The 27691-nt window shown below is 46.9% G+C and overlaps 1 protein-coding gene across 7 annotated transcripts in view; it reads left to right on the forward strand.

Moving 5' to 3' along the window:
* Window positions 1–26789, forward strand: part of RFWD3 (ring finger and WD repeat domain 3) — a 117902-nt gene extending 91113 nt beyond the window's left edge. For all 7 annotated transcript variants that reach the window (XM_068261725.1, XM_068261720.1, XM_068261723.1 and 4 more), the window contains exons 13-14: window positions 18887–19104; window positions 24410–26789. In XM_068261725.1, the coding sequence (XP_068117826.1) occupies window positions 18887–19104; window positions 24410–24553 (362 nt within the window). In that variant the 3' untranslated portion in view covers window positions 24554–26789. The remainder of the gene's footprint in view (window positions 1–18886; window positions 19105–24409) is intronic.
* The last annotated feature ends 902 nt before the right edge of the window (window positions 26790–27691 follow it).

Consider the following 27691-nt stretch of genomic DNA (forward strand, 5'->3'; position numbering starts at 1 on the left):
AAACTGTTTTCTTCAAAAGAGAACAACACGGATTGTTTCTATACTGCAAGGCTCAGGAGGGAGATAACCAGTATAAATGCACAACTCGAGCTGTTCAGTTGTAGACCTATCAGACCATTGCTGGAGATGTCTGGCAGGGAAGGAGAGTTATTTCCATATGGGGTGCATCTCGGTAGACCCCCCCTCCCCCCCCCCCCCTAGATATGCAATGAAATTTATAACCTGAATATACAGCCTAAAGCTGGGCATACATCTGTAGACTTGGCAGCCTACTATCCGATCTATCATCGAATATCGACTGTCTGATTCGATCATTATCGAATCTGATGAAATTCTGTGCTGCCAAGAGCATGCCCGATCAACAATTTGACCAATTTCAGGCTGAAAATTTGTTGAATGTATTGACTTGATCAGTGATGCTGGAAAATCTCGGGCCAACTGCATGCAATAACGACGAATGTGACGGAAGCCCCTAGCTGCTGTTGTGTCCCCCCCCCCCCCCCCAAGAAGGTTCGGGAATTGGTCTGTGGTTTATAGCACCCAAAAGATTGCTCTCATCACAGACAGATCTCTCTTGGTCGATCGGCTGCCAGAACGCTAGATGTATGGCCATTAAAGGGAACCAGAGACGAAGCACCCTTGTGTATTTTACCATGTATATCAGTAAGAACATTAGAGAAAACACTTACCATGCTGTCTGTTTCCTCCTCACTGCTAAAAGTGTCTGTTAACAGCAGTCACAAGAATCCCAGACTGAGCAATTAAATCTGGCTTTGCTGGGAATGATTATTGCTGAGTCATTATAGCAAAGCCACAAGGGGGCAGGCTTGGGCTTCAAATAACACCACAGAAGACAGACTTAGCTATAATCTTTCTGTAGCAAAGCTAGACGGAGCAGCCTGACTTCTCAGTCGGGGATTCTTATCAGACGTGATAACAGTCAGATTACACAGAGAACAATGAAACAAAGGGCAGATTAGGTGTTTACTGTCATGTTCCCACTGATTTATAAGGTAAAATACAAGAGGGTGCTTCATCTCTGGTTCTCTTTAAAGAGACTATAAAAGTCCCCTGGGGGGGTACTCACCTCCGGAGGGGGAAGCCTCAGGTTCCCAATGAAGCTTCCCCCTCGCCTGTATGTAGCTGCAGGCAGTCCAGCGCTGGCTCCCCCGAAGTGTCCCGGAATCCTCCCCCGACTTGCTTTATTTACCTCTCCGGGATCCTGCGCAGTAGCCGTTCTTCGTTTGGGTAAGACTGAGCCTCATTGTATCTGCTCTATCGTGCAGGCGCAAAGGTTTTGCGCCTGCGCAGTAGAGCGGATTGATCAGGTTCGGCTATTTCCGCCTTACCCGCATGAAGAGCCGCTAGTGCGCCTGCGCAGGATAGCTGTAGGCAAATATTTACATTGCCGCACATCGGGGGCTGCAGCAGGAGATTTCTGGGGCACCGGAGGACGGGGGAAGCCTTGTTAGGATCCAGAGGCTTCCCCCTCCCGAGCTAGGTAAACCCCCAGGTGACGTTTTTCTTCATACAGGTTTTTTTTTAAGCCAGTAACAGCATTGTTTGATACGATGATCAGCAAAGCATTGTCAGTCTGCCATGTTTCATTCTAGCCACTAGACTACTCATTACAGAGGAATGCAAGCCTGGGAATTCCCCCTCCATGGCAGAAATTAATAAAACATGAGGCTAGAAGACTAATGGTTGGAGCATATGCTATGTAGAAACGGCTTCCTCTTCTGTGGGCTATTGAGATGCACCTCAAAGTCCCACAGAGATTTATGGATTTTACAGGAACCTCTTAAGTGGTTCAAATGTGTACTTATTGGTACATAAAGTTGCTCAAGGGGGGGGGGGGGGGGGGGGTAAACGGTGTACAGCCACAGATGATGCTACCACTGTAAATATTCTAGAGTAATAAGTTATCCACTCCCCCTTAACAAAGGAGCCGTCAGCTGTACTATCTCAGAACAAAACAAAACTAATATTAATAATAATCCAAACATTTATATACTGTGGCTTGCAAAACTATTCGGCCCCCCTTGAAGTTTTCCACATTTTATCATATTACTGCCCCAAACCTGAATCAATTTTATTGGGATTCCACGTGAAAGACCAACACAAAGTGGTGTACACGTGAGAAGTGGAGCGAAAATCATACATGATTTCAAACATTTTTACAAATAAATAACTGCAAAGTGGGGTGTGCGTTATTATTCAGCCCCCTTTGCTTTGAGTGCAGTCAGTTGCCCATAGACATTGCCTGATGAGTGCTAATGACTAGAGTGCACCTGTGTGTAATCTAATGTCAGTACAAATACAGCTGCTCTGTGAGGGCCTCAGAGGTTGTCTAAGAGAATATTGGGAGCAACAACACCATGAAGTCCAAAGAACACACCAGACAGGTCAGGGATAAAGTTATTGAGATATGTAAAGCAGGCTAAGGCTACAAAAAGATTTCCAAAGCCTTGAACATCCCACGGAGCACTGTTCAAGAGATCATTCAGAAATGGAAGGAGTATGGCACAACTGTACACCTACCAAGACAAGGCCGTCCACCTAAACTCACAGGCCGAACAAGGAGAGCGCTAATCAGAAATGCAGTCAAGAGGCTCATGGTGACTCTGGATGAACTGCAGATATCTTCAGCTCAGGTGGGGGAATCTGTCCATAGGACAACTATTAGTCATGCACTGTACAAAGTTGGCCTTTATGGAAGAGTGGCAAGAAGAAAGCCATTGTTAACAGAAAAGCATAAGAAGTCCCGTTTGCAGTTTGCCACAAGCCATGTGGGGGACACAGCAAACATGTGGAAGAAGGTGCTCTGGTCAGATGAGACCAAAATGGAACTTTTTGGCCAAAATGCAAAACGCTATGTGTGGCGGAAAACTAACACTGTACATCACTCTGAACACACCATCCCCACTGTCAAATATGGTGGTGGCAGCATCATGCTCGGGGGGTGCGTCTCTTCAGCACGGACAGGGAAGCTGGTCAGAGTTGATGGGAAGATGGATGGAGCCAAATACAGGGCAATTTGGAAGAAAACCTCTTGGAGTCTGCAAAAGACTTGAGACTGGGGCGAAGGTTCACCTTCCAGCAGGACAACGACCCTAAACATAAAGCCAGGGCAACAATGGAATGGTTTAAAACGGGTCTCAAACTCGCGGCCCACGTGCCCTTTGCGTCCCTCGATACAATATTTTGTGGCCCTCGCTGGCAAAAGCTTCCTTATAGTTCGCTTCAGTGCTCCCAAGTAATCCAGTGCTCCCATTACAAGTAATCCGCCGTGTCCCTGCCGCAAAACGAGGGCTGCAGAGCCCCCAAATCGCCCAAGGGGCAATCCACCAGCATTTCCTGGAAGGGGCAGAGTTTTCAGCTTCAGCTCTGCCCCTCCTGACGTCAATCGCCGCCTCTCCCCGCGTCGAGGGGCAGAGCTGAAGCTGAGAGCTCTACACCTTCCAGGAAATGCCGGCGGATTGCCCCTTGGGCGATTTGGGGGCTCTGCAGCCCTCGTTTTGCGGCAGGGACACGGCGGATTACTTGTAATGGGAGCACTGAAGCGAACTATAAGGTAAAATAGGCAAAATAGTTCGCTTCAGTGTGAATTTGATTTTGAAATAAAAATCAATGCAAGGGACGGGGGAGGGGGGATTTCGGGAGCTGCTGATTGTGAAATCCCTTATGCGGCCCAGCCTCATCCTGACTTTGCCTCCTGCGCAGGCGCGGAGCTAGGGGGGGTCGGGGTAGGTCAAGTGCCCCCGGGCGCCGGGTCCCTAAGGGCGCCCAGCTGAGCTGATTATTTTATTTTTTTTCTGCCGAGGGGAGCAGCGCAGAGAAGAGGGAGAGCTATGCGGACGGTGGAGAAGGGGGCCATCTCCCCCCCTTCTCTCACCTTAGGGCTCTCCCTCCCTCCATCGCTGTCCCCTCCGTTATTGTCCGGGTGCTGGCGCAGCGGGCGGGACTCACCTTCGTCTCGCTCCAGCGCCGGCCGGAAGTTCGGATCCCGCAGCCGCTGCTCTGGTCTGGACTAGACCAGAGTAGCGGCAGATCCATCCGCGCTGCGACGAGACAGAGGTAAGTTCCGCCCGCCGCTGCCAGCACCCGGACATTAATGGAGGGGACAGCGAGGGAGAGAGAGCAGCTCTCCCTCTTCTCTGCGCTGCTCCCCTCCTGCTGGGGAGGCAGGGAGGGGGACACCTGGCTACCTACTCTGGGCATATATACCCCTGGCTACATCTACTGGGCATATATACCCCCTGGCTACATCTACTGGGCATATATACCCCCTGGCTACATCTACTGGGCATATATACCCCTGGCTACATCTACTGGGCACATATACCCCTGGCTACATCTACTGGGCACATATACCCCTGGCTACATCTACTGGGCATATATACCCCTGGCTACATCTACTGGGCATATATACCCCTGGCTACATCTACTGGGCATATATACCCCTGGCTACATCTACTGGGCATGTATACCCCTGGCTACATCTACTGGGCATGTATACCCCTGGCTACATCTACTGGGCATGTATACCCCTGGCTACATCTACTGGGCATATATACCCCTGGCTACATCTACTGGGCATATATACCCCTTGGCTACATCTACTGGGCATATATACCCCCTGGCTACATCTACTGGGCATATATACCCCTGGCTACATCTACTGGGCATATATACCCCTGGCTACATCTACTGGGCATATATACCCCTGGCTACATCTACTGGGCATATATACCCCTGGCTACATCTACTGGGCATATATACCCCCTGGCTACATATACTGGGCATATATACCCCCTGGCTACATCTACTGGGCATATATACCCCTGGCTACATCTACTGGGCATATATACCCCTGGCTACATCTACTGGGCATATATACCCCCTGGCTACATCTACTGGGCATATATACCCCCTGGCTACATCTACTGGGCATATATACCCCCTGGCTACATCTACTGGGCATATATACCCCCTGGCTACATCTACTGGGCATATATACCCCCTGGCTACATATACTGGGCATATATACCCCCTGGCTACATATACTGGGCATATATACCCCCTGGCTACATATACTGGGCATATATACCCCCTGGCTACATATACTGGGCATATATACCCCCTGGCTACATGGACTGGGCATATATACCCCCTGGCTTCATGGACTGGGCATATATACCCCCTGGCTTCATGGACTGGGCATATATACCCCTGGCTACATATACTGGGCATATATACCCCCTGGCTACATGGACTGGGCATATATACCCCCTGGCTACATATACTGGGCATATATACCCCTGGCTACCTACTCTGGGCATATATACCCCTGGCTACATATACTGGGCATATATACCCCCTGGCTACATATACTGGGCATATATACCCCCTGGCTACATATACTGGGCATATATACCCCCTGGCTACATATACTGGGCATATATACCCCCTGGCTACATATACTGGGCATATATACCCCCTGGCTACATATTCTGGGCATATATACCCCCTGGCTACATGGACTGGGCATATATACCCCTGGCTACATGGACTGGGCATATATACCCCTGGCTACATATACTGGGCACATATACGCCTGACTATATATACTGGGCACATATTATTCTCCTGGCTACATATACTGGGCATATATACCCCTGGCTACATATACTGGGCACATATACCTCTGGCTACATATACTGGGCACACATATCCCTGCCTACATATACTGGGCACATATACCCCTGGCTACCTGTTCTGTGGACATCTCTACCCCTGGCCACCTGTTCTGGGGACATCTATACCGCTGGCCACCTATTCTGGGGACATCTATACCGCTGGCCACCTATTCTGGGGACATCTATACCGCTGGCCACCTATTCTGGGGACATCTATACTGCTGGCCACCTATTCTGGGGACAACTATAGACCTGGGGCTACCTATTTTTGGGGAACCACGTCAGATTGAGTGTATTTTGGAGAACTGCTGCCAGGTGAGAGGTGTCTACCATATTAAGGGGGCATTCTACCTATTTATGTGAAATGCTGTCTATTTATGTGACTCATGACTGCTGAATTTGTCTTGTTGGGGGCCTCATGGTTACTGAATTTGTCTTGTTGGGGGCCTCAAGATCGCTGAATTTGTCTTGTTGGGGGCCTCATGATTGCTGAATTTGTCTTGTTGGGGGCCTCATGATTGCTAAATTTGTCTTGTTGGGGGCCTCATGATTGCTGAGTTGGTTATGTTGGGGGTCTCATGATTGCTGAATTTGTCTTGATGGGGGGGGCTCATGATTGCTGAATTTGTCTTGGAACATGCTGGAAGGTACATACTGAGGGAGGGTGGGTGAGCGTGAGCCTGCTAACCTCCATATACATTTGGCTCCACCCATAACCACGCCCACATTTATTATGTGACCACTCCCTTTTTGGCGCAACCTTGACTTTGGGGGGCGCATTAATAGTCTTTGTCCCCGGGCGCTGAAAACCCTAGCTACGCCTCTGCTCCTGCGGCCCCCCTGGTTTAAAACAAAACATATCTGTGTTAGAATGGCACAGTCAAAGTCCAGATCTAAATCCAATCGACAATCTGTGGCAAGATCTGAAAACTGCTGTTCACAAACGCTGTCCATCTAATCTGACTGAGCTGGAGTTGTTTTGCAAAGAAGAATGGACAAGGATTTCAGTCTCTAGATGTGCAAAGCTGGTAGAGACATACCCTAAAAGACTGGCAGCTGTAATTGCAGCAAAAGGTGGTTCTACAAAGTATTGACTCAGGGGGCTGAATAATTATGCACACCCCACTTTGCAGTTATTGATTTGTAAAACATGTTTGGAATCATGTATGATTTTCGTTCCACTTCTCATGTGTACACCACTTTGTGTTGGTCTTTCATGTGGAATTCCAATAAAATTGATTCATGTTTGTCGCAGTAATGTGACAAAATGTGGGAAACTTCAAAGGGGCCGAATACTTTTGCAAGCCACTGTAGCGCTTTTCTCCTGTCGGACTCAAAGCGCATAAGTAGATAAATAGCTGCTCTACTTACGTAACATGTATTGCACTGTCCACATTTTGATTTTTGTGATTTGTCTATAGTAAAAAAAGAGAAAATCCTTCTAAGCATTTCACATTTTAACTGTGGCTATTTTGAAGCCAATCCTGGTGTCATTTCCTCCCTTACTCTCCTCTGCCTGGTTGTGTATGCATTGCCCTGCCCTCCACTGTAGAAAGTGCATTGACTGAGCATGAGAAGTATTGGCCAATCAGAGAGGAATAGAGGTGTGAGAGGGGAAAACAGGAGGGAAAGAGGCTTCAGCCAATCAGGCTGCTTACAGAAGCAAAAAGACAACCTCAGAATGCCCTGCAACTTCCCTTGTGTGTAACAAATAATTGTCAGGTAAACTGGGGAAGGATCGTTCATCAACAAGAAAAGTAATTGTGATATGATTTGTGCGGCTGTGCAGCCGCGGGAAGGTTTTCTCACTTTTTTCCTTTTTTTAGCATGTAGCTAACCTAGCGCTAGCTACATGATTCCCCCCCCCCCCCCCACACTGCGGCGTACCCCCCTCCCCCCCCCCTTCCCGTACTCTGATCGGCGCCGCTTGCCCATAAGGAAATCCCGTTCTGAACGGGATTTCTTTGAGGGCTTCCCAGGTCGCCATGGCGACAAACGGAGTGACGTCTCCAACGTCGTGACGTCCCAGGGAATCCCGATTCACCCCATAGCGCAGCCTGGCGGCGATTGGCCAGGCTGCGCAAGGGGTATGCAGGGGTGCCCTGTTATCGCGGTGGGTAGCGGCGGCGATCACAACGCGCACACAGCTAGCAAGCGTGTTTGAAAAAAAATTATGCAAATCGGCCCAGCAGGGCCTGAGGAATCCTCCGTGGCGACTTACCCCATGTCCAGCACGGGGTTACCGCTTAGGAGGTTAAATTTTGGATTGCCTGGTTAGCATCCTTATATTGGTAGGTGAACAGAGGCGCCAGAAGGATAAAAGTACATAACATTTTTAAAAAATTGCTGGGAGGAAGTGGTGGACTCGCCTCCGTTAAAGCGGACACCAAGGACTGTAAATATATAGATGTACACATTTATTGAAAATACCCCAAAGATGCAACGCGTTTTGCGGGCACAGCCCACTTCTTCAGGCAATAAGCAGGGGATAAACAACAGCAATTCAGTTACTGCAAACAGAGGCGCTCTGCTTGCTATAACTGAATTGCTGCTGTTTATCCCCTGCTTATTGCCTGAAGAAGTGGGCTGTGCTCGCGAAACGCGTTACATCTTTGGGGTATTTTCAATAAATGTGTATATCTATATATTTACAGTCCTTGGTGTCTGCTTTAACGGAGGCGAGTCCACCACTTCCTCCCAGCAATTTTTTAAAAATGTTATGTACTTTTATCCTTCTGGCGCCTCTGTTCACCTACCAATATATTTGAGTCCACCCCAGGTGGAGGGGTGATCTACCCCCTTTCTTCCTATCTACAGAGAGTGACTTCCTAATCCTGCGTGAGGACAGGTCTAATCTCCTCACCTGCCTAATGAGTGGTTACCTAGTTTGGTAACCCGTGTTTTGTGAGTATTACCATCTCACTGTTTCATTTATCTAATCAATTTTGACATACTACACCATATTGGGCTCTCGACTTCTCTTCAACTTTTGGCTAGCATCCTTATTACTTGTTTACCAGATAAAAATAAAGAATTGATTTTTTTATTTTATGCTGACAGTTACACTTTGGCCTTTTGGATGTATAATATACGTCCAAAAGGCCGCATGCGTGCTCCCGGGCCGCGGTTCGTTAGCCAGGGAATCAAGGAATCGGGACATGGCGCCCAATCATTGATCCCTTTCCCAGGCAGAAAAAGTGACAGCTTCTCTCTGAACCCTCGCTCTTTCTGCCTCTTACGTCCCCCCACACCTCCCTCTAAGCTTACATGTTATGCTTAGAGTGATGTAATGTAAATAAGCTCATGGTTGCCATCTTGTGGCCAAATAGTAAAACTACATCTACATTTAAAAAAATAAACACGTACATAAAAAAAATACTATTTACATCCCACCCTCCCAAAAATACCCAAATAAAATGTTTAATAAAAAATATAAATAATAAAAAAAGTAAATATTTACCTAAGGGTCTCAACTTTTTAGATATCCATGTGAAGATAGAAATATTTCTTTTTCTTTTACCGTATATACTCGCATATAAGCCGACCCGCATATAAGCCGACCCCCCAACTTTTCCCTGAAAAACCAGGGAAAAATAATTGACCCCCATATAAGCCAGGGGTAGGAAATGCTGGATTGGTGCAGCCCCCCAGTGTGTCCCAGTATAGCTAGTATAGTGCCCAGTATAGGTAGGTAGTGTCCAGTATAGCCAGTTTAGTGCCCAGTATAGCCAGTATAGTGCCCAATATAGCGCCCAGTATGGGTAGGTAGTGCCCAGTTTAGCTAGTATAGTGCCCCAGTATGGCTAGTAAAGTGCCCCAGTATGGCTAGTAAAGTACCTAGTTTAGCTAGTATAGCGCCCAGTATGGGTAGGTAGTGCCTCAGTATAGCTAGTATAGTGCCCAGTTTAGCTAGTATAGCGCCCAGTATGGGTAGGTAGTGCCTCAGTATAGCTAGTATAGTGCCCAGTTTAGCTAGTATAGTGCCCAGTTTAGCTAGTATAGTGCCCAGTTTAGCTAGTATAGTGCCCCAGTATGGCTAGTATAGTGCCCAGTTTAGCCAGTGTAGTGCCCAGTTTAGCCAGTGTAGTGCCCAGTTTAGCCAGTATAGTGCCCAGTATAGGTAGGTAGTGCTCCCCCCGCGGCCGCTGCTGCTATTACCTGCTTAGGCAGCGGCCGCTTCCTAATCCGCGTTCCCCTTCTGAACTTTCAGCGTGTATCACAGCAGCGCGCCCGGCGCTGCTGCTGTGACGATGCATAGTGCAGGAAAGAGCGTGGCTCCCTATAGCGGCGATCTGTATCGCCGTTACCAGGGGAACTGTTTTTTCCTGCCCCCTGCATCGTCACAGCAGCAGTGCCGGGCGCGCTGCTGTGATACACGCTGAAACTTCAGAGGGGAACGCGGATTAGGAAGCGGCCGCTGCCTAAGCAGGTAATAGCAGCGGTGGCCGCGCGGGGAGGGGGGGGGGAGCGGGGCGCGGACCACCCACCACTAGACCACCGGGGAAGACTCGCATACAAGCCGACCCCCCCCAACTTTTGACCCACTTTTTGGGGGTCAAAAATTCGGCTTGTATGCGAGTTATATACGGTATTTATTGTAAGCTTTTAAATAGTGATGGATGCAAAACGGAAAAAAATGCACTTTTATTTCCAAATAAAATATTGTCACCATACATTGTGATAGGGACTTAATTTAAACGGTGTAATACCCGGGACTATTAGACAAATACAATACGTGGGTTTTAATTATGGGGGCATGTATTTTAAAACTATAATGACCGAAAACTGAGAAATGATTTTTTTTTTTTCCCCGGTTTTTATTCTTCCTGTTAAAATGCATTTACAGTAAAGTAGCTCTTAGCAAAATGTACCACCCAAAGAAAGCCTAATTGGTGGCGGAAAAAATAAGATATAGATCAGTTCATTGTAATAAGTAGTGATACATTTTTAGGCAAATGAATGGGAGGTGAAAATTGCTCGGATTCATAAAGCAAAACACGACTGAAGGCTGAAGTGGTTAAGGAGCCCTTACGCAACAAAATCAAAAAGATTGATTTTACATTTTTTTTCAATAATATCAAATTTTAGAAGAAGTGAAAAGAAGTTTTTGATCAAGAAAAAAATATTGATTTTCCTTTTTTTTTTGGCTATAGAGATCTGCTGGGAAAATGAATTGCTTTTATATAAATTGAATACAGAGGAAAGGACAAAAAGGCAGAAATGAGTACACGCCCATTTAGAGCTAAAAATAGTGTAAATACTTTAAATGAACACCACATACAAATTGCATCAGACACAGCATATAAATTGCATTCAAAATTGGAAAAAAAAACAAACTTGCGCACCTTTAAACCTCCAACATTAAAGGATACCAAAATCTTTGGAGAAACGGGGGGAGCTGCCCTGATTGCCACCGATCCCCCTGTTCTCCTGTGTCCCCCTCCTTTGTTACCTAAAGCCCCCCAGCAGCCTCTTCCGGAGTCGGGCTCCACTGCTCAGGCGCTAGCCCGGTCTGCACACAATCCCTCGGCGCACGACCGCGTGCAACCCTGAGATACCGTATGTGCCCTGCACTGCCCTCATTTTGCACTGTTTATTTTTTTTGTTTGCATAAATTGAATACAATTATGTATATGTAACTTTATAGCTAAAGAAACAGAACCTAGTGAATAGTCAATGGGAGAGGTGTAAAAGAGAGATGGTGTAATTATATATGGAGAGCAGCAACAGTGGAGCGCACATACCGAACCCATTTATTTTATCATTTTTCCCGGACTTTAAAGCGGATCCGAGATGAAAAACTAACTATAACAAGTAACTTGTCTATATATCTTATCTAAAGTTAAGATAGTTTACACAGCAAATCTAGCTGCAAACAGCTTCAATAGAATGATTATTTCTTCCTGTGATACAATGACAGTGGCCATGTTGTTTGAGCTGATCTGCATCTCCAGCACTCAGCCTGCAAAAACCTAATCCCCCCTCCTCCTCCCCTTTGCCTCTGAAATCTCTGGCTAGTAACCCCCCCCCCCTCCCCCTACACAGACTGAGCCCCCATAAGCCCTTGGTACTGTCTGAAAATGCCAAGGCACTCTGGAGTAGCTGTGGGCGAGGCTTGTTTAGTTTATAGGGAATTAGAGTATTAAAACAAAGTATTTGACTTGAGGAATGCCCTATAAACTATATGAAAGGAACACAATTATGCAACGAGTAAAAGTTTATCTCGGATTAAGAAAAAATTGTGTATGGTACCTTGGTCCGATTTTTAGATTTGAAAAATCTGTGTGATGTCCGCTCAACCTTGGTTTCTAGGAACAGAGCTGGAACCAGGTAACTCATTCCTAAACCATCGACAGTAAAAAAGGTGAAGTTCCGCTTAATGGTCCAAAAAATATGAAAAATCTTTATTAAAACACTGCCGAGGCTATGATTAAGGACCAGTGTGTGTCCGAAACATGTTAGCGAATCTTCAAGCTATGTAACCTGTTTCAATAAAGATTTTTCATATTTTTTTGGACCATTGAGCGGAACTTCACCTTTTTTACTGTCGATTTTTAGATTTGTTTGATATATAACCGATTTGATTTTTCTGATCGGCTCCAGGTTTGGACTTGGTTCCCATCTGCTTTGCAGATCACATGCGGCCAGCGGGAGAGGACAGTGCAGTGTCCGCTCTGATGGCCCACTGTGGTCCGGCTGTATCCCGGGGCAGATGGATTACCCCAATAGGCTATATGGGAAACGCATCTGCTCTGCCGGGGTTATCGTGGACTGCACAGAAGTACGGCCGTCTTACCACAACAGATCCGAAAGATCCATTGCGGGCTGACAAGCGTGAAAGACTGCTAAAAAAAATGACCATTCTCCGCTGAAATGGGAACAGATCCTTAAAGTGGACCTGAACTCTTGTATAGCACAGAAGGGAAGCATAGAGAAATACACCCTGTATGTATTTAGAGAGAAAAGCTTGTCTAATTCCCCTTCATCTGTGACTAATTACAAGTTGTAATTTGATCTCTCCCATGTCACCTGACTGCCACAGCAGATGAGCTCATTTGAAAACAAAGGATGTTAATGTCTGCTTCAGGTGCCCATACACTCGTCAGATTGGCAGCAGATAGATAAGAAATGCATCTGATGATCTATCTGATGCGTTTTTAGAACATTTTTTACCAGGATAGAATTCCAATAGATTTCAGTTTGAAATCTATTGAAATTCGATCTGATGGCATTTTTTTGCCATCAGATTTCCATTAAGGCCAATGCAAACTGATAAGCAATCTCATCAGATCGACCTAAATTTTCCACCCTGCAAGTTCGATGGAAATCCATCGAAATCGATCGAAATCGGCCGTCGATCGGTCGATTGGCCAACCGATTTGCAATCGATTGATCGATCGATCGGGATCGATCGGTCGGCCAGAAAATCGGCTGAGTGTATGGGCTGCTTTCCATGAAAGTGGGAAGTAGACTAACTGCAATTTTATTGCAGGAATTGTATCGATTGTATCAAAGAAATGTCTTTCTGTAAAGGTTATCGTGCTGTTAATCTTTTAGAGCACAGAGGAAGTTCTGAGTTCAGGTCCGCTTTAAATAGATTTGTCCCATTTTCAGGCTGAGCAGAGTCGCAGGGACTGACGGCAGAATTTCTGTCTTGCTGACTTATGGACAAGCTACAGAGGATGGCTGGAAAACAGGCAGCTGTGTATGTTATCTCCTGATCAGCAAACACAGGCACAGCACACAGGGAGGTGATTGGGTGCTCCTGTTCTCTCCTCTCCCAGCTGCTAGTGTGCTGTGCCTGTGTGTTTACCTGCTGATTGTGAGATAATGTATTGTACAGAGCCCTCTTGTCAAGCAAGACACACATTCCCACTGCCCTGCTCTGAGGAATACTCCGATATAAAAGCGGACCTGAACTCAGAACTTCCTCTCTGCTCTAAAAGGTACACAACAGCTTAGTAACTTTAAGCCCAATCTACACGATACGATTCTTTGTATGATTCGATTACGATTCTATTTACGATCCAATTAAATCCGACATGTCTGATCGGGATTCAATTCGATTTGCCATTGCAAAACAATGGCAAATCGAACTGAATCGAATCCCGAGCGAACATATTGGATTTAATCGTAAATAGAATCGTACAAAGAATCGTATCGTGTAGATTGGGCCCGTTTCCACTGGAGCAGTTCTCGCTCCGAATCCGCAGAGTTTCCCCGCAGGCAAATCGCGATTCAGCCGACACTGCCCACAGTTTTCGCGCGGGAGGCTGCAAATCCCATGGCACGGCTTCTGGGATTCGCCTGCGTTCCAGCAGGCCCGGAAGTGCCACCACGCATCTCCCAGCCGTGTGCGGTGGCTAGTGGAAATGTCTCTCTCTCTGTCTCTCTCTCTCTCTCTCTCTCTCTCTCTCACAGTTTCTACTTCCTGATTTATGGAAGCAGACATATTAACATCCTGTGCTTTCAAATGGGCGTATCTGCCATCTCTGCTGTGGCAGTCAGGTGACACGGGAGAGATCAGATTACAACTTGTGATTACATACTAGTGAGGGGGAATTACGCAGGCTAAACTCTCTACATACATACAGGGTGCATTTCTCTGTGTTCAGGTCCACTTTAAAGATGGCCATACATTATGCCTGGCACACACCATGCAATTTCTCACCAGATAGATGGTCCAGTAGATAATTTTGGACAGGTCGATCTGATGTACGATCCTTTTTCTGATCAATTTTGTATGGAAGTGTTCAGAAAAACAATCTGAAATCAGGTTGGGCCAGCTGGAAATGATCTGTTGGACCATCTATCTGGTGAGAAATTGCATGGTGTGTACTATGCATCAGACGACTTGGCGACCTATCGGCCAATCCGATGTAGATTTTTATAATCGTAATCAGATGAAAATCTGTGCCGCCAAGTGGATGCCCACCCGATAACGTGACTAATTTATGGCCAAAAATGGTTGCATAAATCGGTCGGACATGCTGCAAGATGTAGGGCTGACTTGTTCGATGGGGTGTAAATAAGTTGTCAGGATCCGCACCGTCTAAAAATCTTCTCTTATGTATAGCTCCGTAAAAAAGGCATAAAAAAATCAGTGTGCCGGGTCACCATGACGCACGGCATTTCAGAACATAGTTCCTTCCTTCGATGGCATCAAAGATGCACTGCAATTCACAATCCCAAAACTCTCCATACATATATATATATATATATACAGGATCTTCTCAAAAAATTAGCATATTGTGATAAAGTTCATTATTTTCTGTAATGTACTGATAAACATTAGACTTTCATATATTTTACATTCGAATACACACAACTGAAGTAGTTCAAGCCTTTTATTGTTTTAATATTGATGATTTTGGCATACAGCTCATGAAAATCCAAAATTCCTATCTCAAAAAATTAGCATATTTCATCCGACCAATAAAAGAAGTGTTTTTAAAACAAAAAAAGTCAACCTTCAAATAATTATGTTCAGTTATGCACTCAATACTTGGTCGGGAAACCTTTTGCAGAAATGACTGCTTCAGTGCGGCGTGGCATGGAGGCAATCAGCCTGTGGCACTGCTCAGGTGTTATGGAGGCCCAGGATGCTTCGATAGCGGCCTTAAGCTCATCCAGAGTGTTGGGTCTTGCGTCTCTCAACTTTCTCTTCACAATGTCCCACAGATTCTCTATGGGGTTCAGGTCAGGAGAGTTGGCAGGCCAATTGAGCACAGTAATACCATGGCTAGTAAACCATTTACCAGTGGTTTGGCACTGTGAGCAGGTGCCAGGTCGTGCTGAAAAATTAAATCTTCATCTCCATAAAGCTTTTCAGCAGATGGAAGCATGAAGTGCTCCAAAATCTCCTGATGGCTAGTTGCATTGACCCTGCCCTTGATAAAACACAGTGGACCAACACCAGCAGCTGACATGGCACCCCAGACCATCACTGACTGTGGATACTTGACACTGGACTTCAGGCATTTTGACATTTCCCTCTCCCCAGTCTTCCTCCAGACTCTGGCACCTTGATTTCCGAATAACATGTAAAATTTGCTTTCATCCGAAAGAAATACTTTGGACCACTGAGCAACAGTCCAATGCTGCTTCTCTGTAGCCCAGGTCAGGCGCCTCTGCCGCTGTTTCTGGTTTAAAAGTGGGTTCATGCTTCCATTTGCTGAAAAGCTTTATGGAGATGAAGATTTCATTTTTCAGCACGACCTGGCACCTGCTCACAGTGCCAAAACCACTGGTAAATGGTTTACTGACCATGGTATTACTGTGCTCAATTGGCCTGCCAACTCTCCTGACCTGAACCCCATAGAGAATCTGTGGGATATTGTGAAGAGAAAGTTGAGAGACGCAAGACCCAACACTCTGGATGAGCTTAAGGCCGCTATCGAAGCATCCTGGGCCTCCATAACACCTGACCAGTGCCACAGGCTGATTGCCTCCATGCCACGCCGCATTGAAGCAGTCATTTCTGCAAAAGTATTCCCGGCCAAGTATTGAGTGCATAACTGAACATAATTATTTGAAGGTTGACTTTTTTTGTTTTAAAAACACTTTTCTTTTATTGGTCGGATGAAATATGCTAATTTTTTGAGATAGGAATTTTGGGTTTTCATGAGCTGTGTGCCAAAATCATCAATATTAAAACAATAAAAGGCTTGAACTACTTCAGTTGTGTGTAATGAATCTAAAATATATGAAAGTCTAATGTTTATCAGCACATTACAGAAAATAATGAACTTTATCACAATATGCTAATTTTTTGAGAAGATCCTGTATATACTCCTGTGGAGGACTTGATGGAAGACTACAAAATTTGCATACATGAATATTCACAGTCCGAATGCACCAATGAAAGTGGAGATAGACCCAACATGCATATACTGCGCTGAAATATACACAAAGATACATTTTATATTCAAACACGCAGCAGCTGGATTGCTGGTATGTGGCTTTATAAGCGGGTATATAAGGGCAAAAACACTCAGGAGCATATGCCTAAATTAAAAATGTGGCTTTGCTTCATTCATTGTGTTAAAAACCCAATAGAGCACCAGTCGGCCAATCCCAAGTAAAGTCGGCATGTGCTCAACAGCCAATCCAGTTACCAGCTACAGCGTCCGTGCAAAGACTGCGCCTGTGACAGCCAATCGGCTAAGCGGCTACAACATCCGCTCCAAGACCACATCAGGAAGCGTCGATATCATCACATGACATCTGCCCACCTATCAACAGGGCGGCTACAGCGTCCGTGCTAGAACTGCAAAGGGGTGCGCTGAAAACGTGGCATCCATAGGCTAGAAAAAACAGCCAATCAGCAAAGAGGCTGCAGCGTCCGCGTTAAGACTACAAGAAGGTGCGCTGAAAATGTCGCATCCATAGTGCAAAAACCAGCCAATCAATGGAACGGCTACAATGTCCGCACAAGAACTGCAAAAAGTGCGCCGAAAACGTCGCATTCAATGGATTCAGCCAAAATGACAGCGGAATCCATTATAAACAGCAGCCGACCGATCTGTTCCAAAAGGTATTAAAGGGGAACATGCCCTAAAAATGTCAAAACCGCAAAATTGGCCACATTACCTGTCAAAAGCACAGAAATTATCCAAAATATTAACCCATCAGTTGTACTCACATCACCAAGGAAACCTATAATAAAGAGCCTAAAAACAAATTATGCTAATATACTTGTAAGATCATAATCTCTATTTAAAACGATTTGATGGGGTGCGCAGCAGTAACGGTTAGCAATATCGGGAGGAGCAACGACCATGATGAAACCCCCATTGCTGTCCCCCTAATGTTTTATGTGCCCCTCTAGTTTCCAATGCACTTCACATTACACCTCTGCAGCCTCCACTCCCTCTGGGCTCCCTCCACCATCCATACACGCGCCTCACGTGGTTGCATAGTAACGTGACCCCCACACCGCCGAGAGCTGATCGGTGAATGGGAGCATGTGTTCCCAAAGCCAATCAAAGACCCTATAATCACCTTCAGTGGAAAGCCACTGATAATTCATAAAAAATGAAAGTAAACATGCACACTCACTTCCCGTGTAGTAAGTACACAGGATAAAGTGTGGGGACATCTAGTGGACAAAAAGTAAAATTAAAGTAAAAATACTTAAAGTAAACCTATAGTTATTAACCCCTTCTACCCCTCCCCCATATTTACCAAAATAAAACCTTTGTTAAAAAAAAAAAGTGACCGCATTTAAAAAAGAAAAAAAACATAATTACCTAAGGGACTTAGCTTTTTTAATATGTATGTCATGAAGGTATATTATATAAATACAGTTCAAATAAGGGCTTGTAATTATTGATATAGTGTAAACAAACACAGAATGGAAAGCATTCACCTTTATTCCCAAATAAAATATTGTCACCATATATTGTACTAGGGACACAATTGAAATGTTGTAATAACCAGGACAAATGGGCAAATCAAATGTGTGGGTTTTATTTACAGTTGCACTATTTGGTTTTAAACTAGAATGGCTGAAACCTGTGAAATAATGACTTTTTTTCATTTTTTCCCCCAAAAAAAGCCGTTTGTCCAGAAAAAAAAGTAGATAATTTAGGTGTATTAAAGTGGTATAAAACCATGACCTAATATTCAATAAAAACATGTTTTCCTACTTTTTATATGCCATACGGTTATCCTATTTGCATTTGCGCATAAGTAGTAGTAGTATTCATTTAGAAATTACAAGTTCCCAAAAGTACAGTTTTTTTTGCTTTGAGAGCTGACTTTGCATTTTATTCATAACTGGGTTTATTCATTATGTATTGAAGGCAGAAATGCTTTGAGTTTCTGTGTCCAGGAGCTTCTGCACAGTCAGAGAATGTCACATTCCTCTCTTGATACAATTAAGTTAACACAAGCTAATATCTCCACTTTCGGATGCGTCCAGATTTCTCTGCACTGAACTTTGAAGTCCTGTGTCTAAACCTTTGAATGCCGTTCTAGTAAAAAAAAAAATTCTGGTTGTATATAATATGGTGTCAATAATTTTTTTAGAGTAAAGAAGAAATGGTGGGTTTCATTCCGCTTTGAGTAGCGATTAAGTTCTTGGCGAATAAATGGGAGAAGGGTAATGTGAATATTGCACTGATTTTAACTGGGAAATAACCTGTGGTAGGGAAGTGATTAACCTGTGACCACTCTAACGGCAGGTAAAACCTTCAACTACGTGCGCTGTGTGATGATGGAACTCAGCAGCAACCGCCTTGCAGACTCCGCAGATGAGTACAGCTGTTCATGCTGCCCGGTACAAACCTTCAACGCCGGGCCAGCCAGCAAACTGCTGACCAAGAACGCCATATTCCAAAGCCCTGAGAAGGATGGCAGCATCCTGGTGTGTGCCGGAGATGAGTCCTCCAACTCTGCGCTGGTGAGTACCACGTAACCCCAAAGTCTTCCCCTAATGACACCTGTGTCAGGTCTGGCCGTTTGTGACTTCCTGCTGGTCAGGAACTCCACCCCCTGCCATAGGATGACCTGCAATGATTGTCTCTAAAGGTTGTTAAACAAAGTGTTAAAGGGACCCAGAGCAGAGCTTTAAAATGAAAATCGGCTCTTACCTGCTTGCTCCTTTCCCTGCAGCCCGCGAAGTTCCTCAACGTCCTCCGGGTCCCCTCCGTGGTCCTGCTGGCGGCCCGGTTAGCCGGACGACTTCGGCTAAAGTCATGCGCGGCCCATCTGCTCACCCGTCTCTATCATGCGTGCGTTGCCTTAAAGGGAAGGTTCAGGGAGGGTGGGTAAAAAATAAAAATCAATTTCCACTTACCTGGGGCTTCCTCCAGCCCGTGGCAGGCAGGAGGTGCCCTCGCCGCCGCTCCGCAGGCTCCCGGTGGTCTCCGGTGGCGCGCCCGACCTGGCCAGGCCGGCTGCCAGGTCGGGCTCTTCTGCGCTCCAAGGCCCGGAACTTCTGCGTCCCACGCCGGCGCTCTGACGTCATCGGTCGTCCTCCGTGCTCTACTGCGCATGCGCAGTAGTTCTGCGCATGCGCAGTAGAGCCCGGAGGACGTCCGATGACGTCAGAGCGCCGGCGTGGGACGCAGAAGTTCCGGGCCTTTGAGCGCAGAAGAGCCTGACCTGGCAGCCGGCCTGGCCAGGTCAGGTCGGCCACCGAAGACCACCGGGAGCCTGCGGAGCGGCGGCGAGGGCACCTCCTGCCTGCCACGGGCTGGAGGAAGCCCCAGGTAAGTGGAATTTGATTTTTATTTTTTACCCACCCTCCCTGAACCTTCCCTTTAAGCCTCCTGCGCAAGTGCAGTTTTTGAAAGACTGAACTGTGCAGGAGGCTTACGGCAACGCATGCTTGATCAAGCTAGGTGCGCGCAGTTGTCAATAACTTCGACCAAAGTCGCTGCACTAATGGGGCCGCTAGCTGGACCACGGAGGTGACTCGGAGGACGCTGTGGGACTGGTCTCGCTATGGGGGGGGGGAGAGACTGGTGGTATCCCTAGGTAAGTGTCAATTTTCCTTTTGAAAATCTGCTCAGGGTCTTTTTAAAGGAAACCAGAGCCGAAATCAATATGAGAAATGGGGGGAGCAAGCATGTATGGTGAGCTGTCCTGATGTTCACCACTCCTTCCTTCTCCATTCTGCTCCTCTGCTGCCTCTATATGCCCTCTGGCGGCGCACCCTCTTGTGGTAGCCTGGGTCAGGCATCAATGCGCCTGCGCTGGCCCAGCTGCGCGCGTCCTTAGTGTGGCCGGGAACGTTCTGTGCATGTCATGCGTAGAGCACTCCCGGGCATGGTTGCGTGCTGCAGGACGCGGTCAGCCGGGCCAGCGCAGGTGTGCCAAAGGGCTCACCATACATGCCTGCTCCCCCCATTTCTCATATTGATTCCGACTCTGGTATCGTTTTAAAGGGAGCCTGAAGTGATGGATATGGAGGCTGACCAATTTATTTAATTTTAAACAATACCTGTAGCCTGGCAATCCTGCTGATCCTCTGCCTCTAAAGGTGCCCATACATCGCAGATCGACCAAGTGACAAATATCTCTCTGATTAAATCTGATCAGAGAGATCTGTCAGCTGCCAATACACTGCAGGCTGATTACCTATCCATTTCAGCATGAAATCTCTCGGGAATTTCTGGTTTTGTGATGCCTCCCAAATGTAAAATGTCCCGCCTGCCGTTCAGTAATGCTCACCTGTCCCACTGGCATGACTATCGGCATCTTCTGCTGTCACCCCAATGACGTAGTGCCTGTATCACATGACGTGTGGGGGGGGGGGGGGGGGGGGGGGGTTGTCGATTGTCATTATTAGCCATGGGCACACGAGTCCAAAAGGACTCTAATTCGGTATTCAGATGAAGTTCTAATGATTTAAGCTGTGACCGCTCAACCCAGAAGACTTCGGTTCATTACGTGTCGTTGGCGTAATTAAAGTCGCGTTCCAGGACTCACTACCGTGCTTCCTCCTTCAGGCTTGAAAGAGGAAGCGGGGTAGTGAGTGGTGGAGCGCGTCTTTCATTATGCCAATGGTGCGTAATGAAATGCAGACGGGAGCAAAGACTTCTGGGTAAGTTAACCCCCCCCGTAGACTTCATTTGAATACCGAATTAGTCCTTCTGGTCTCGTGAGCCCATGCCTGGTTGTTATTGCCATGCCCCCGATCTACCACATTGGTCCAAAATTCCCCAGCCTGTTTGTTACATTCAACTGATTTCGATTGTCGATCGGGCCTGTTTGTGGCCGTACAGATTATCATCAGATTTGATAATTCTTGAATCGGATGGTCGACTAGTAATGGTTAAAAGGAAATAAATGGCTGCTCCATACTGCGCATGCACGAGCACGTTGCCTCATGCGCTAGCGCAGTACGGAGCTGCCAACACTCAGGTTCCCGAAGACTTCCAAAACCTCCCGTGGTGGGAGATTTGAACCAGGGATCCAGCGCTGGAACGCAGGGACTGTGAGAGGAATGGGAACGTTCTATAGGACCCAGAGCCTTCCCTCTCCTTGGGTAAGTATCTGGTTTTTGTTTTTCTTGCCTTCAGATTCCCTTTAAAGCGATGTTTTTTGGTAATTTACAGAACTATAACAGCATGTGTGAAAATCTTCATGAATTTGAAAAAAAAAGCCTGAAATACTGAATGCATGTATTATTATTATTTATTATTATTATTATTATTATTAGACCGCATGCAACAGTAGTGATGGTCATGTCAAGGAGAACTCATGGAGAAGCATGTGATTTGTTTGATCAGCTGATAGATTTGCAAAGCTCTGATTTGCTGTAATCATCCTGCTTTAGCACATGATCTCACATGATCTTTACTAGTAAATCAGAGACTTACATATCTATCACCTGACCAGACTGATCCCATGCTCCTCCAGGTGTTCTACTAGACATGGAAATCACTAATCAGAGACTTGCCTATCTATCACTTGACCAAATTGATCATTCTTCTCCTAGACACGGCCATCACGAATCAGAGACTTGCATATCTATCACCTGACCAGACTGATCACATGCTTCTCCATGACTTCTCCTAGACTTGGCCCAGGGGTGGACTGACAACTCATGTGGCCCCCGGGCAATAGGAGATTATGGGGCCCCCATACCAGTGTTTCCCACCTTTCATGTTATATTTTTACAGACTAAGATATAATCATTTACTGACAACAGTAAATATTTTATATTGTGATATTTTATACTGATAAAAACCCCTGCGCCGCGATGAAAAAATGGGTGTGGTCATGCAACAGAATGTGAGCGTGGTCATGGGTGGGGCAAAATATACATGACCTTAGCAGTGGTGTAAAAGGTCTGCCAGGGGACGTTTGAACTCTGCCATAGTGTTTCCCCCCAAAATAGATGTAATCTGACAGCATTTCACCAAAAATCCATGCAATTTGGGCAGAGGTTCCTCCAAAATACAGATAATATGGCAGTCGTTCCCCCAAAATAGACGTCATCTGGCAGCAGCGGTTCCCCCAAATACACATAATTTGGCAGCGGCTCCCCAAAATATGCATAATCTGGCAGCGGATCACCAAAAATTCATGTAGCATCAGTGGTTCCCCCAAAATACACAGAATCTGGAAGCAGCGCTTGCCCCATTATACACAATCTGGCAGCGGTTTACCAAAAATACACATAATCTGGCAGCTGTTTCCCAAAATACACTTAATCTGGCAGCAGCAGTTCCCCAAAAATAGTTAATCTGGCAGCAGTTCCCCCAAAATAGGTGCCCCCAGTATAGGTAACCAGGTCAAAAGGTATCCCCAGTGGCAGTAACCAGGTCTATAGGTTTTCCCAGTGCATGTATCCAGGTCTATAGGTGTCCCCAGTATAAGTAGCTAGGTCTATAGGTGTCCCCAGAATAGATAACCAGGTCTATAGATGTCCCCAGGTAAGATAACCAGGCCTATAGGTGTCGCCAGAATAGGTAGCCAGACCTATAGGTGTCCCCAGTACCGATAGCCAGGTCTATAGGTGTCTCCTGTATAGATAGCCAGGTCTTTAGGTGTCCCCAGTATATGTAGCCAGGTGGATAGGTGTCCCCAATATATGTAGCCAGGTCTATAGGTGTCCTCAGTATATGTATCCAGCTGTATAGGTGTTCCCAGTATATGTAGCCAGGTGTATAGGTGTCCCCAGTATAGCCAGGTCTGCAGGTGTCCCCAGTATATGTAGCCAGGTGTATAGATCTCCCCAGTATAGCCAGGTGTCTATAGGTGCCCTCAGTATATGTAGCCAGGTCTATAGGTGTCCCCAGTATATGCAGCCAGGTCTATAGGTCTCCCCAGTATAGCCAGGTCTGTAGGTCTCCCCAGTATAGCCAGGTCTGTAGGTCTCCCCAGTATAGCCAGGTCTATAGGTCTCCCCAGTATATGTATCCAGCTGTATAGGTATCCCCAGTATATGCAGCCAGGTGTATAGGTGTCCCCAATATAGCCAGGTCTATAGGTGCCCCCAGTATATGTAGCTAGGTCTATAGGTGTCCCCAGGAGGGGAGGCAGCCAGTGAAAGAGGGCGATGGGCAGTGGCGGAGAAGGGGGGGGGGGGGGGAGTCTTCCCCCCTTCCCTCACCTTGGGGCCCCCCCTTCCTGGCTCTCCCCTCCGGAACATGTAAGTGTCACACAGCGGACGGGGACTTACCGCTGTTACAGCCACTGTGTGCCGCTAGACTGGTCTACTCAAGACCAGACTAGCGGCGCACAGATCAGCGCCTCGTCCAGTGGCTGTAACAGCGGTAAGTCCCCGTCCGCTGTCAGCCGCTGTGCGACACTTACATGTTCCAGAGGGGAGAGCCAGGAAGGGGGCCCCAAGTTGAGGGAAGGGGGGGGGACTTCCAACCCCCCCTTCTCCGCTGCTATCGCCCTCTTTCACTGGCTGCCTCCCCTCCTGCTCAGAGTTCTCTGCCGGCGGGCCCCCCTCCCCCCGGACCACGGGCCCTCGGTCCGTGCCCGAATGGTAAGTCTGCCCCTGACTTGGCCATCACTAATCGTAGACTTGCATATCTATCACCAAACCGATCATATGCTCCTCCAGGTGTTCTCCTAGACATGGCCATCACTAATCAGAGACTTGCATATCTATCATCTGACCAAACGGATCATATGCTCCTCCAAGCGTTCTCCTAGACATGGTCATCAGTACCGGACAGGTCTTGATGAGTTGAGCACGGTGTATCGTGGAGTATCTGACCGATCTGTGTTCTCTGTTCCAGCTTTGGGAATCTGGAAGTGGCAACCTCGTCCAGAAGCTCCAAGCCGACCAACCTGTGGTGGACATCTGTCCCATGGAGGTCAACCAAACCAGCCTGCTGGCCACCTTGACGGAAAAGTCTGTGAAAATTTACAAATGGGCGTAATAAGGTGTTTGAGAGTTTGGCCATACTGCACAGACTGTGACTACAAGGTGCTGTTCTATACATAAGCCTCGTTAACAGGACGATTGGGGGAAAGAAAAAATAATCCTTGCCTCTCGAGCCATCATGATCTGTCCACGTTTCTAAAAAAAGTTTTATTTTGCACCACTAAGGTTTTTATTTTAATAAAATAAACCTGTAGTGGGATTAAGAAGTAATATGGATGTATTATCGCCTGAAGGGATCAGGATTCAATCCCTAGGCTATTGTTTGGGGTGGAGTTCTGTACAGACGTGTTGCTAGACTGCAGATCGTGGAAGGGTGGAGGGATGTCGGAACAGCTTCAGGTGGGTGGGGTAAGGAGATGCGCAATGAGCTCAGTTGGGGATGATCTGGTGTTCTGAATCGCTCGCATTGGGCACCTGTGCATGCTAGACTTGGCAGAAATTATCCTGATTGGCTGAAAAAAAAAACCTCTTGCGTGTGTAACGTCAGCCATGCAAACTTGTCTACAGCCCGTTGTAACGGACGATCCGGAAGCCCCACCCCTTAGTTCTCTGGTCTTCTGTCATTTCCAGCTTGTGAGCCTTTTATATATGCCATGCCTTCTCCTACATCCTACTCTGACCTCTGCACCAATGGAAAGGTTGGATTATGGTTACACAGGGCCGCCTGAAAATCTCAGCACTGGAGTCACAGAGCTATTGGGTAATTGTTGTAACCTTTCAGTATCCTCCAAAACTGAAATGCTGTTTTTGCTTTGAGATGGTCATAAAGTCCGTCACCCACTGCCATTATGGATGGTGGTCCTTGGGGCGAGGGAGGGTATGTCTGGCAGCCATCGTTGAATCAACACTCTTACACTCATAGTTGCCCTTTACTCAACTACATGCTTCTTCTGTCAGGTTCATGGGAAGTTTTTTTTTTTTTTAAATACCGAAGTATAGAAAAAGAGCCTGTCATGTTAGGCTCTGTCTTAAAGAGACTCTGAAGTTTTTTGTGGTTTTTTACTTGTTTTTGTCATAAAATCCTCTTAAGCATGAATGCCCCAGTTGAATCGCCACATCCCCGCCGCAGATGGGTGATTTATTACAGAGGATTAGCCCTGCAAAGCTCCCGGACTCGTAGGGTTTACTTCCTTGAAGAGGCAGAGCTTTAGGCTGTAGCTCTGCCTCCTCCGCAGTCAATCTCTGCGGATCGCTGCCTCTGTCTTCTTTCACTGAGAGGGACAGGAAGGAAGCGGAGAACCGCAGAGATTGATTGCGGAGAGGCAGAGCTACAGCTCAAAGCTCTGCCTCTCCAGGGCAGCAAGATCTGCGACCTGCAGGTACATTCCTCTGTAATAAATCACACATCTGCCGCGGGGATGCAGCGATTTAACTGCGGCATTTATGCTTAATAGGATTTTATGCCAAAAACAGGTTAAAAAAACGAGTCTTCGGAGTCTCTTTAATGCTGCATGATTGGGGGATCTGGGGTTAAATTACCCCGGGCACAGTCACAGCCAGGGATGGGCTTGCGAATAGAGTACTACTCAAATACGGAATTCAGATGAAGTCTACTGACTTCACGTGTGACAGCGGGATAGGGGGATTAACTTGCCCAGAAGTCTTCGGGGACGTCTGTGTTCCATCACACATCATAGGCGTAATAAAACCCGCATTGCAAGCCTCACTTCCGCACTTTTTCTTTCAAGACGGAAGGAGGAAGCGCGGTAGTGAGTCATGAAACGCAACTTTCCTTATGCCTATGACGCGTAATGGAACGCAGACGTCCCCCAAGACTTCTGGGTAAGGTAACTCCCCGCTGCCTGTGGTCACAGGTGAAGTCATTAGACTTCATTTGAATTCCGCAGGGTGCTTGTATACCGCCCAAAACAGCCAATAAGATGCTAAATTTAGCTTGCATGCAAATTGTATGCAGCGTTGATCTGGGCTGATTTTGATTGGCCCAATTGCAGGATACATTTGATTTAAGTTTTCATGCAAGTCAGAATTATTAGCTCCTCATTGACCATCAGCACTCCTTGTCGCTTTGATGACCAGTGGAGGAACCTAAATACCCCTGGCTGCGTCCTGTTCTCAAGCACGAGCACCCGTTCGGCCGCAGAGGGTAATTGTCTGCAAGGAGTGCCAACTTCTCATTTCTTGTTCCCAGTCTGTTTGTTTATATCATTGTAAACTGTTATGTCACTTGTACATATTCTAATTGTACATTGTAATGTTCCTATTTTTTTTCCTGTTAGAATAAAGAATTCTTTGTTTTAATATGGCGTTTGTGTCCCTTATTCACTAAAAAAAAATCCCTAATACACAGGTGTTAAACTGAAGGCCTGTAGCCGAATGTGGTGGTCCTTGCCATTTTATGTGCTCCTCCAGAGAATCAAATATGCATCATTTTAAGAGATGTGATTAGCAGCCAGTGAGAGGAGTGACAGAGGGGGATAGGGCTGGAGAAGCGGGAGGAGAGGTGGATGAGGTGTGATTGGCAGCCAGTGAAGGGAGTGACGGGGATGAGGTGTGACTGGCAGCCAGTGAAGGAAGTGACAGAGGTGGATAGGACTGGAGAAGCGGGAGGAGAGGTGGATGAGGTGTGATTGGCAGCCAGTGAAGGGAGTGACAGAGGGGGATAGGGCTGGAGAAGTGGGAGGAGAGGTGGATGAGGTGTGACTGGCAGCCAGTGAAGGGAGTGACAGAGGGGGATTGGGCTGGAGAAGCGGGAGGAGAGGTGGATGAGGTGTGACAGGCAGCCAGTGAAGGGACTGGCAGGGGGGGGGGGGGATAGGGCTGGAGAAGCGGGAGGAGAGGTGGATGAGGTGTGACAGGCAGCCAGTGAAGGGAGTGACAGAGGGGGATTGGGCTGGAGATGCGGGAGGAGAGGCGGATGAGGTGTGATGGGCAGCCAGTGAAGGGAGTAACAGTGGGGGGGATGGGGCTGGAGAAGTAAAATGTGGATGATGTGTGATTGGCAGTCAGTGATGGGAGTGACAGTGGGGGGGGTGGGGCTGGAAGAGGTGGATGAGGTGTGATTGGCAGCCAGTGGGGGGGTGGGGCTGGAAGAGAGGTGGATGATGTGTGATTGGCAGTCAGTGATGGGAGTGACAGTGGGGGGGGTGGGGCTGGAAGAGGTGGATGAGGTGTG

The sequence above is a fragment of the Hyperolius riggenbachi genome, chromosome 11 (assembly GCF_040937935.1).
Source record: "Hyperolius riggenbachi isolate aHypRig1 chromosome 11, aHypRig1.pri, whole genome shotgun sequence".
Classification (NCBI taxonomy): Eukaryota; Metazoa; Chordata; class Amphibia; order Anura; family Hyperoliidae; genus Hyperolius; species Hyperolius riggenbachi.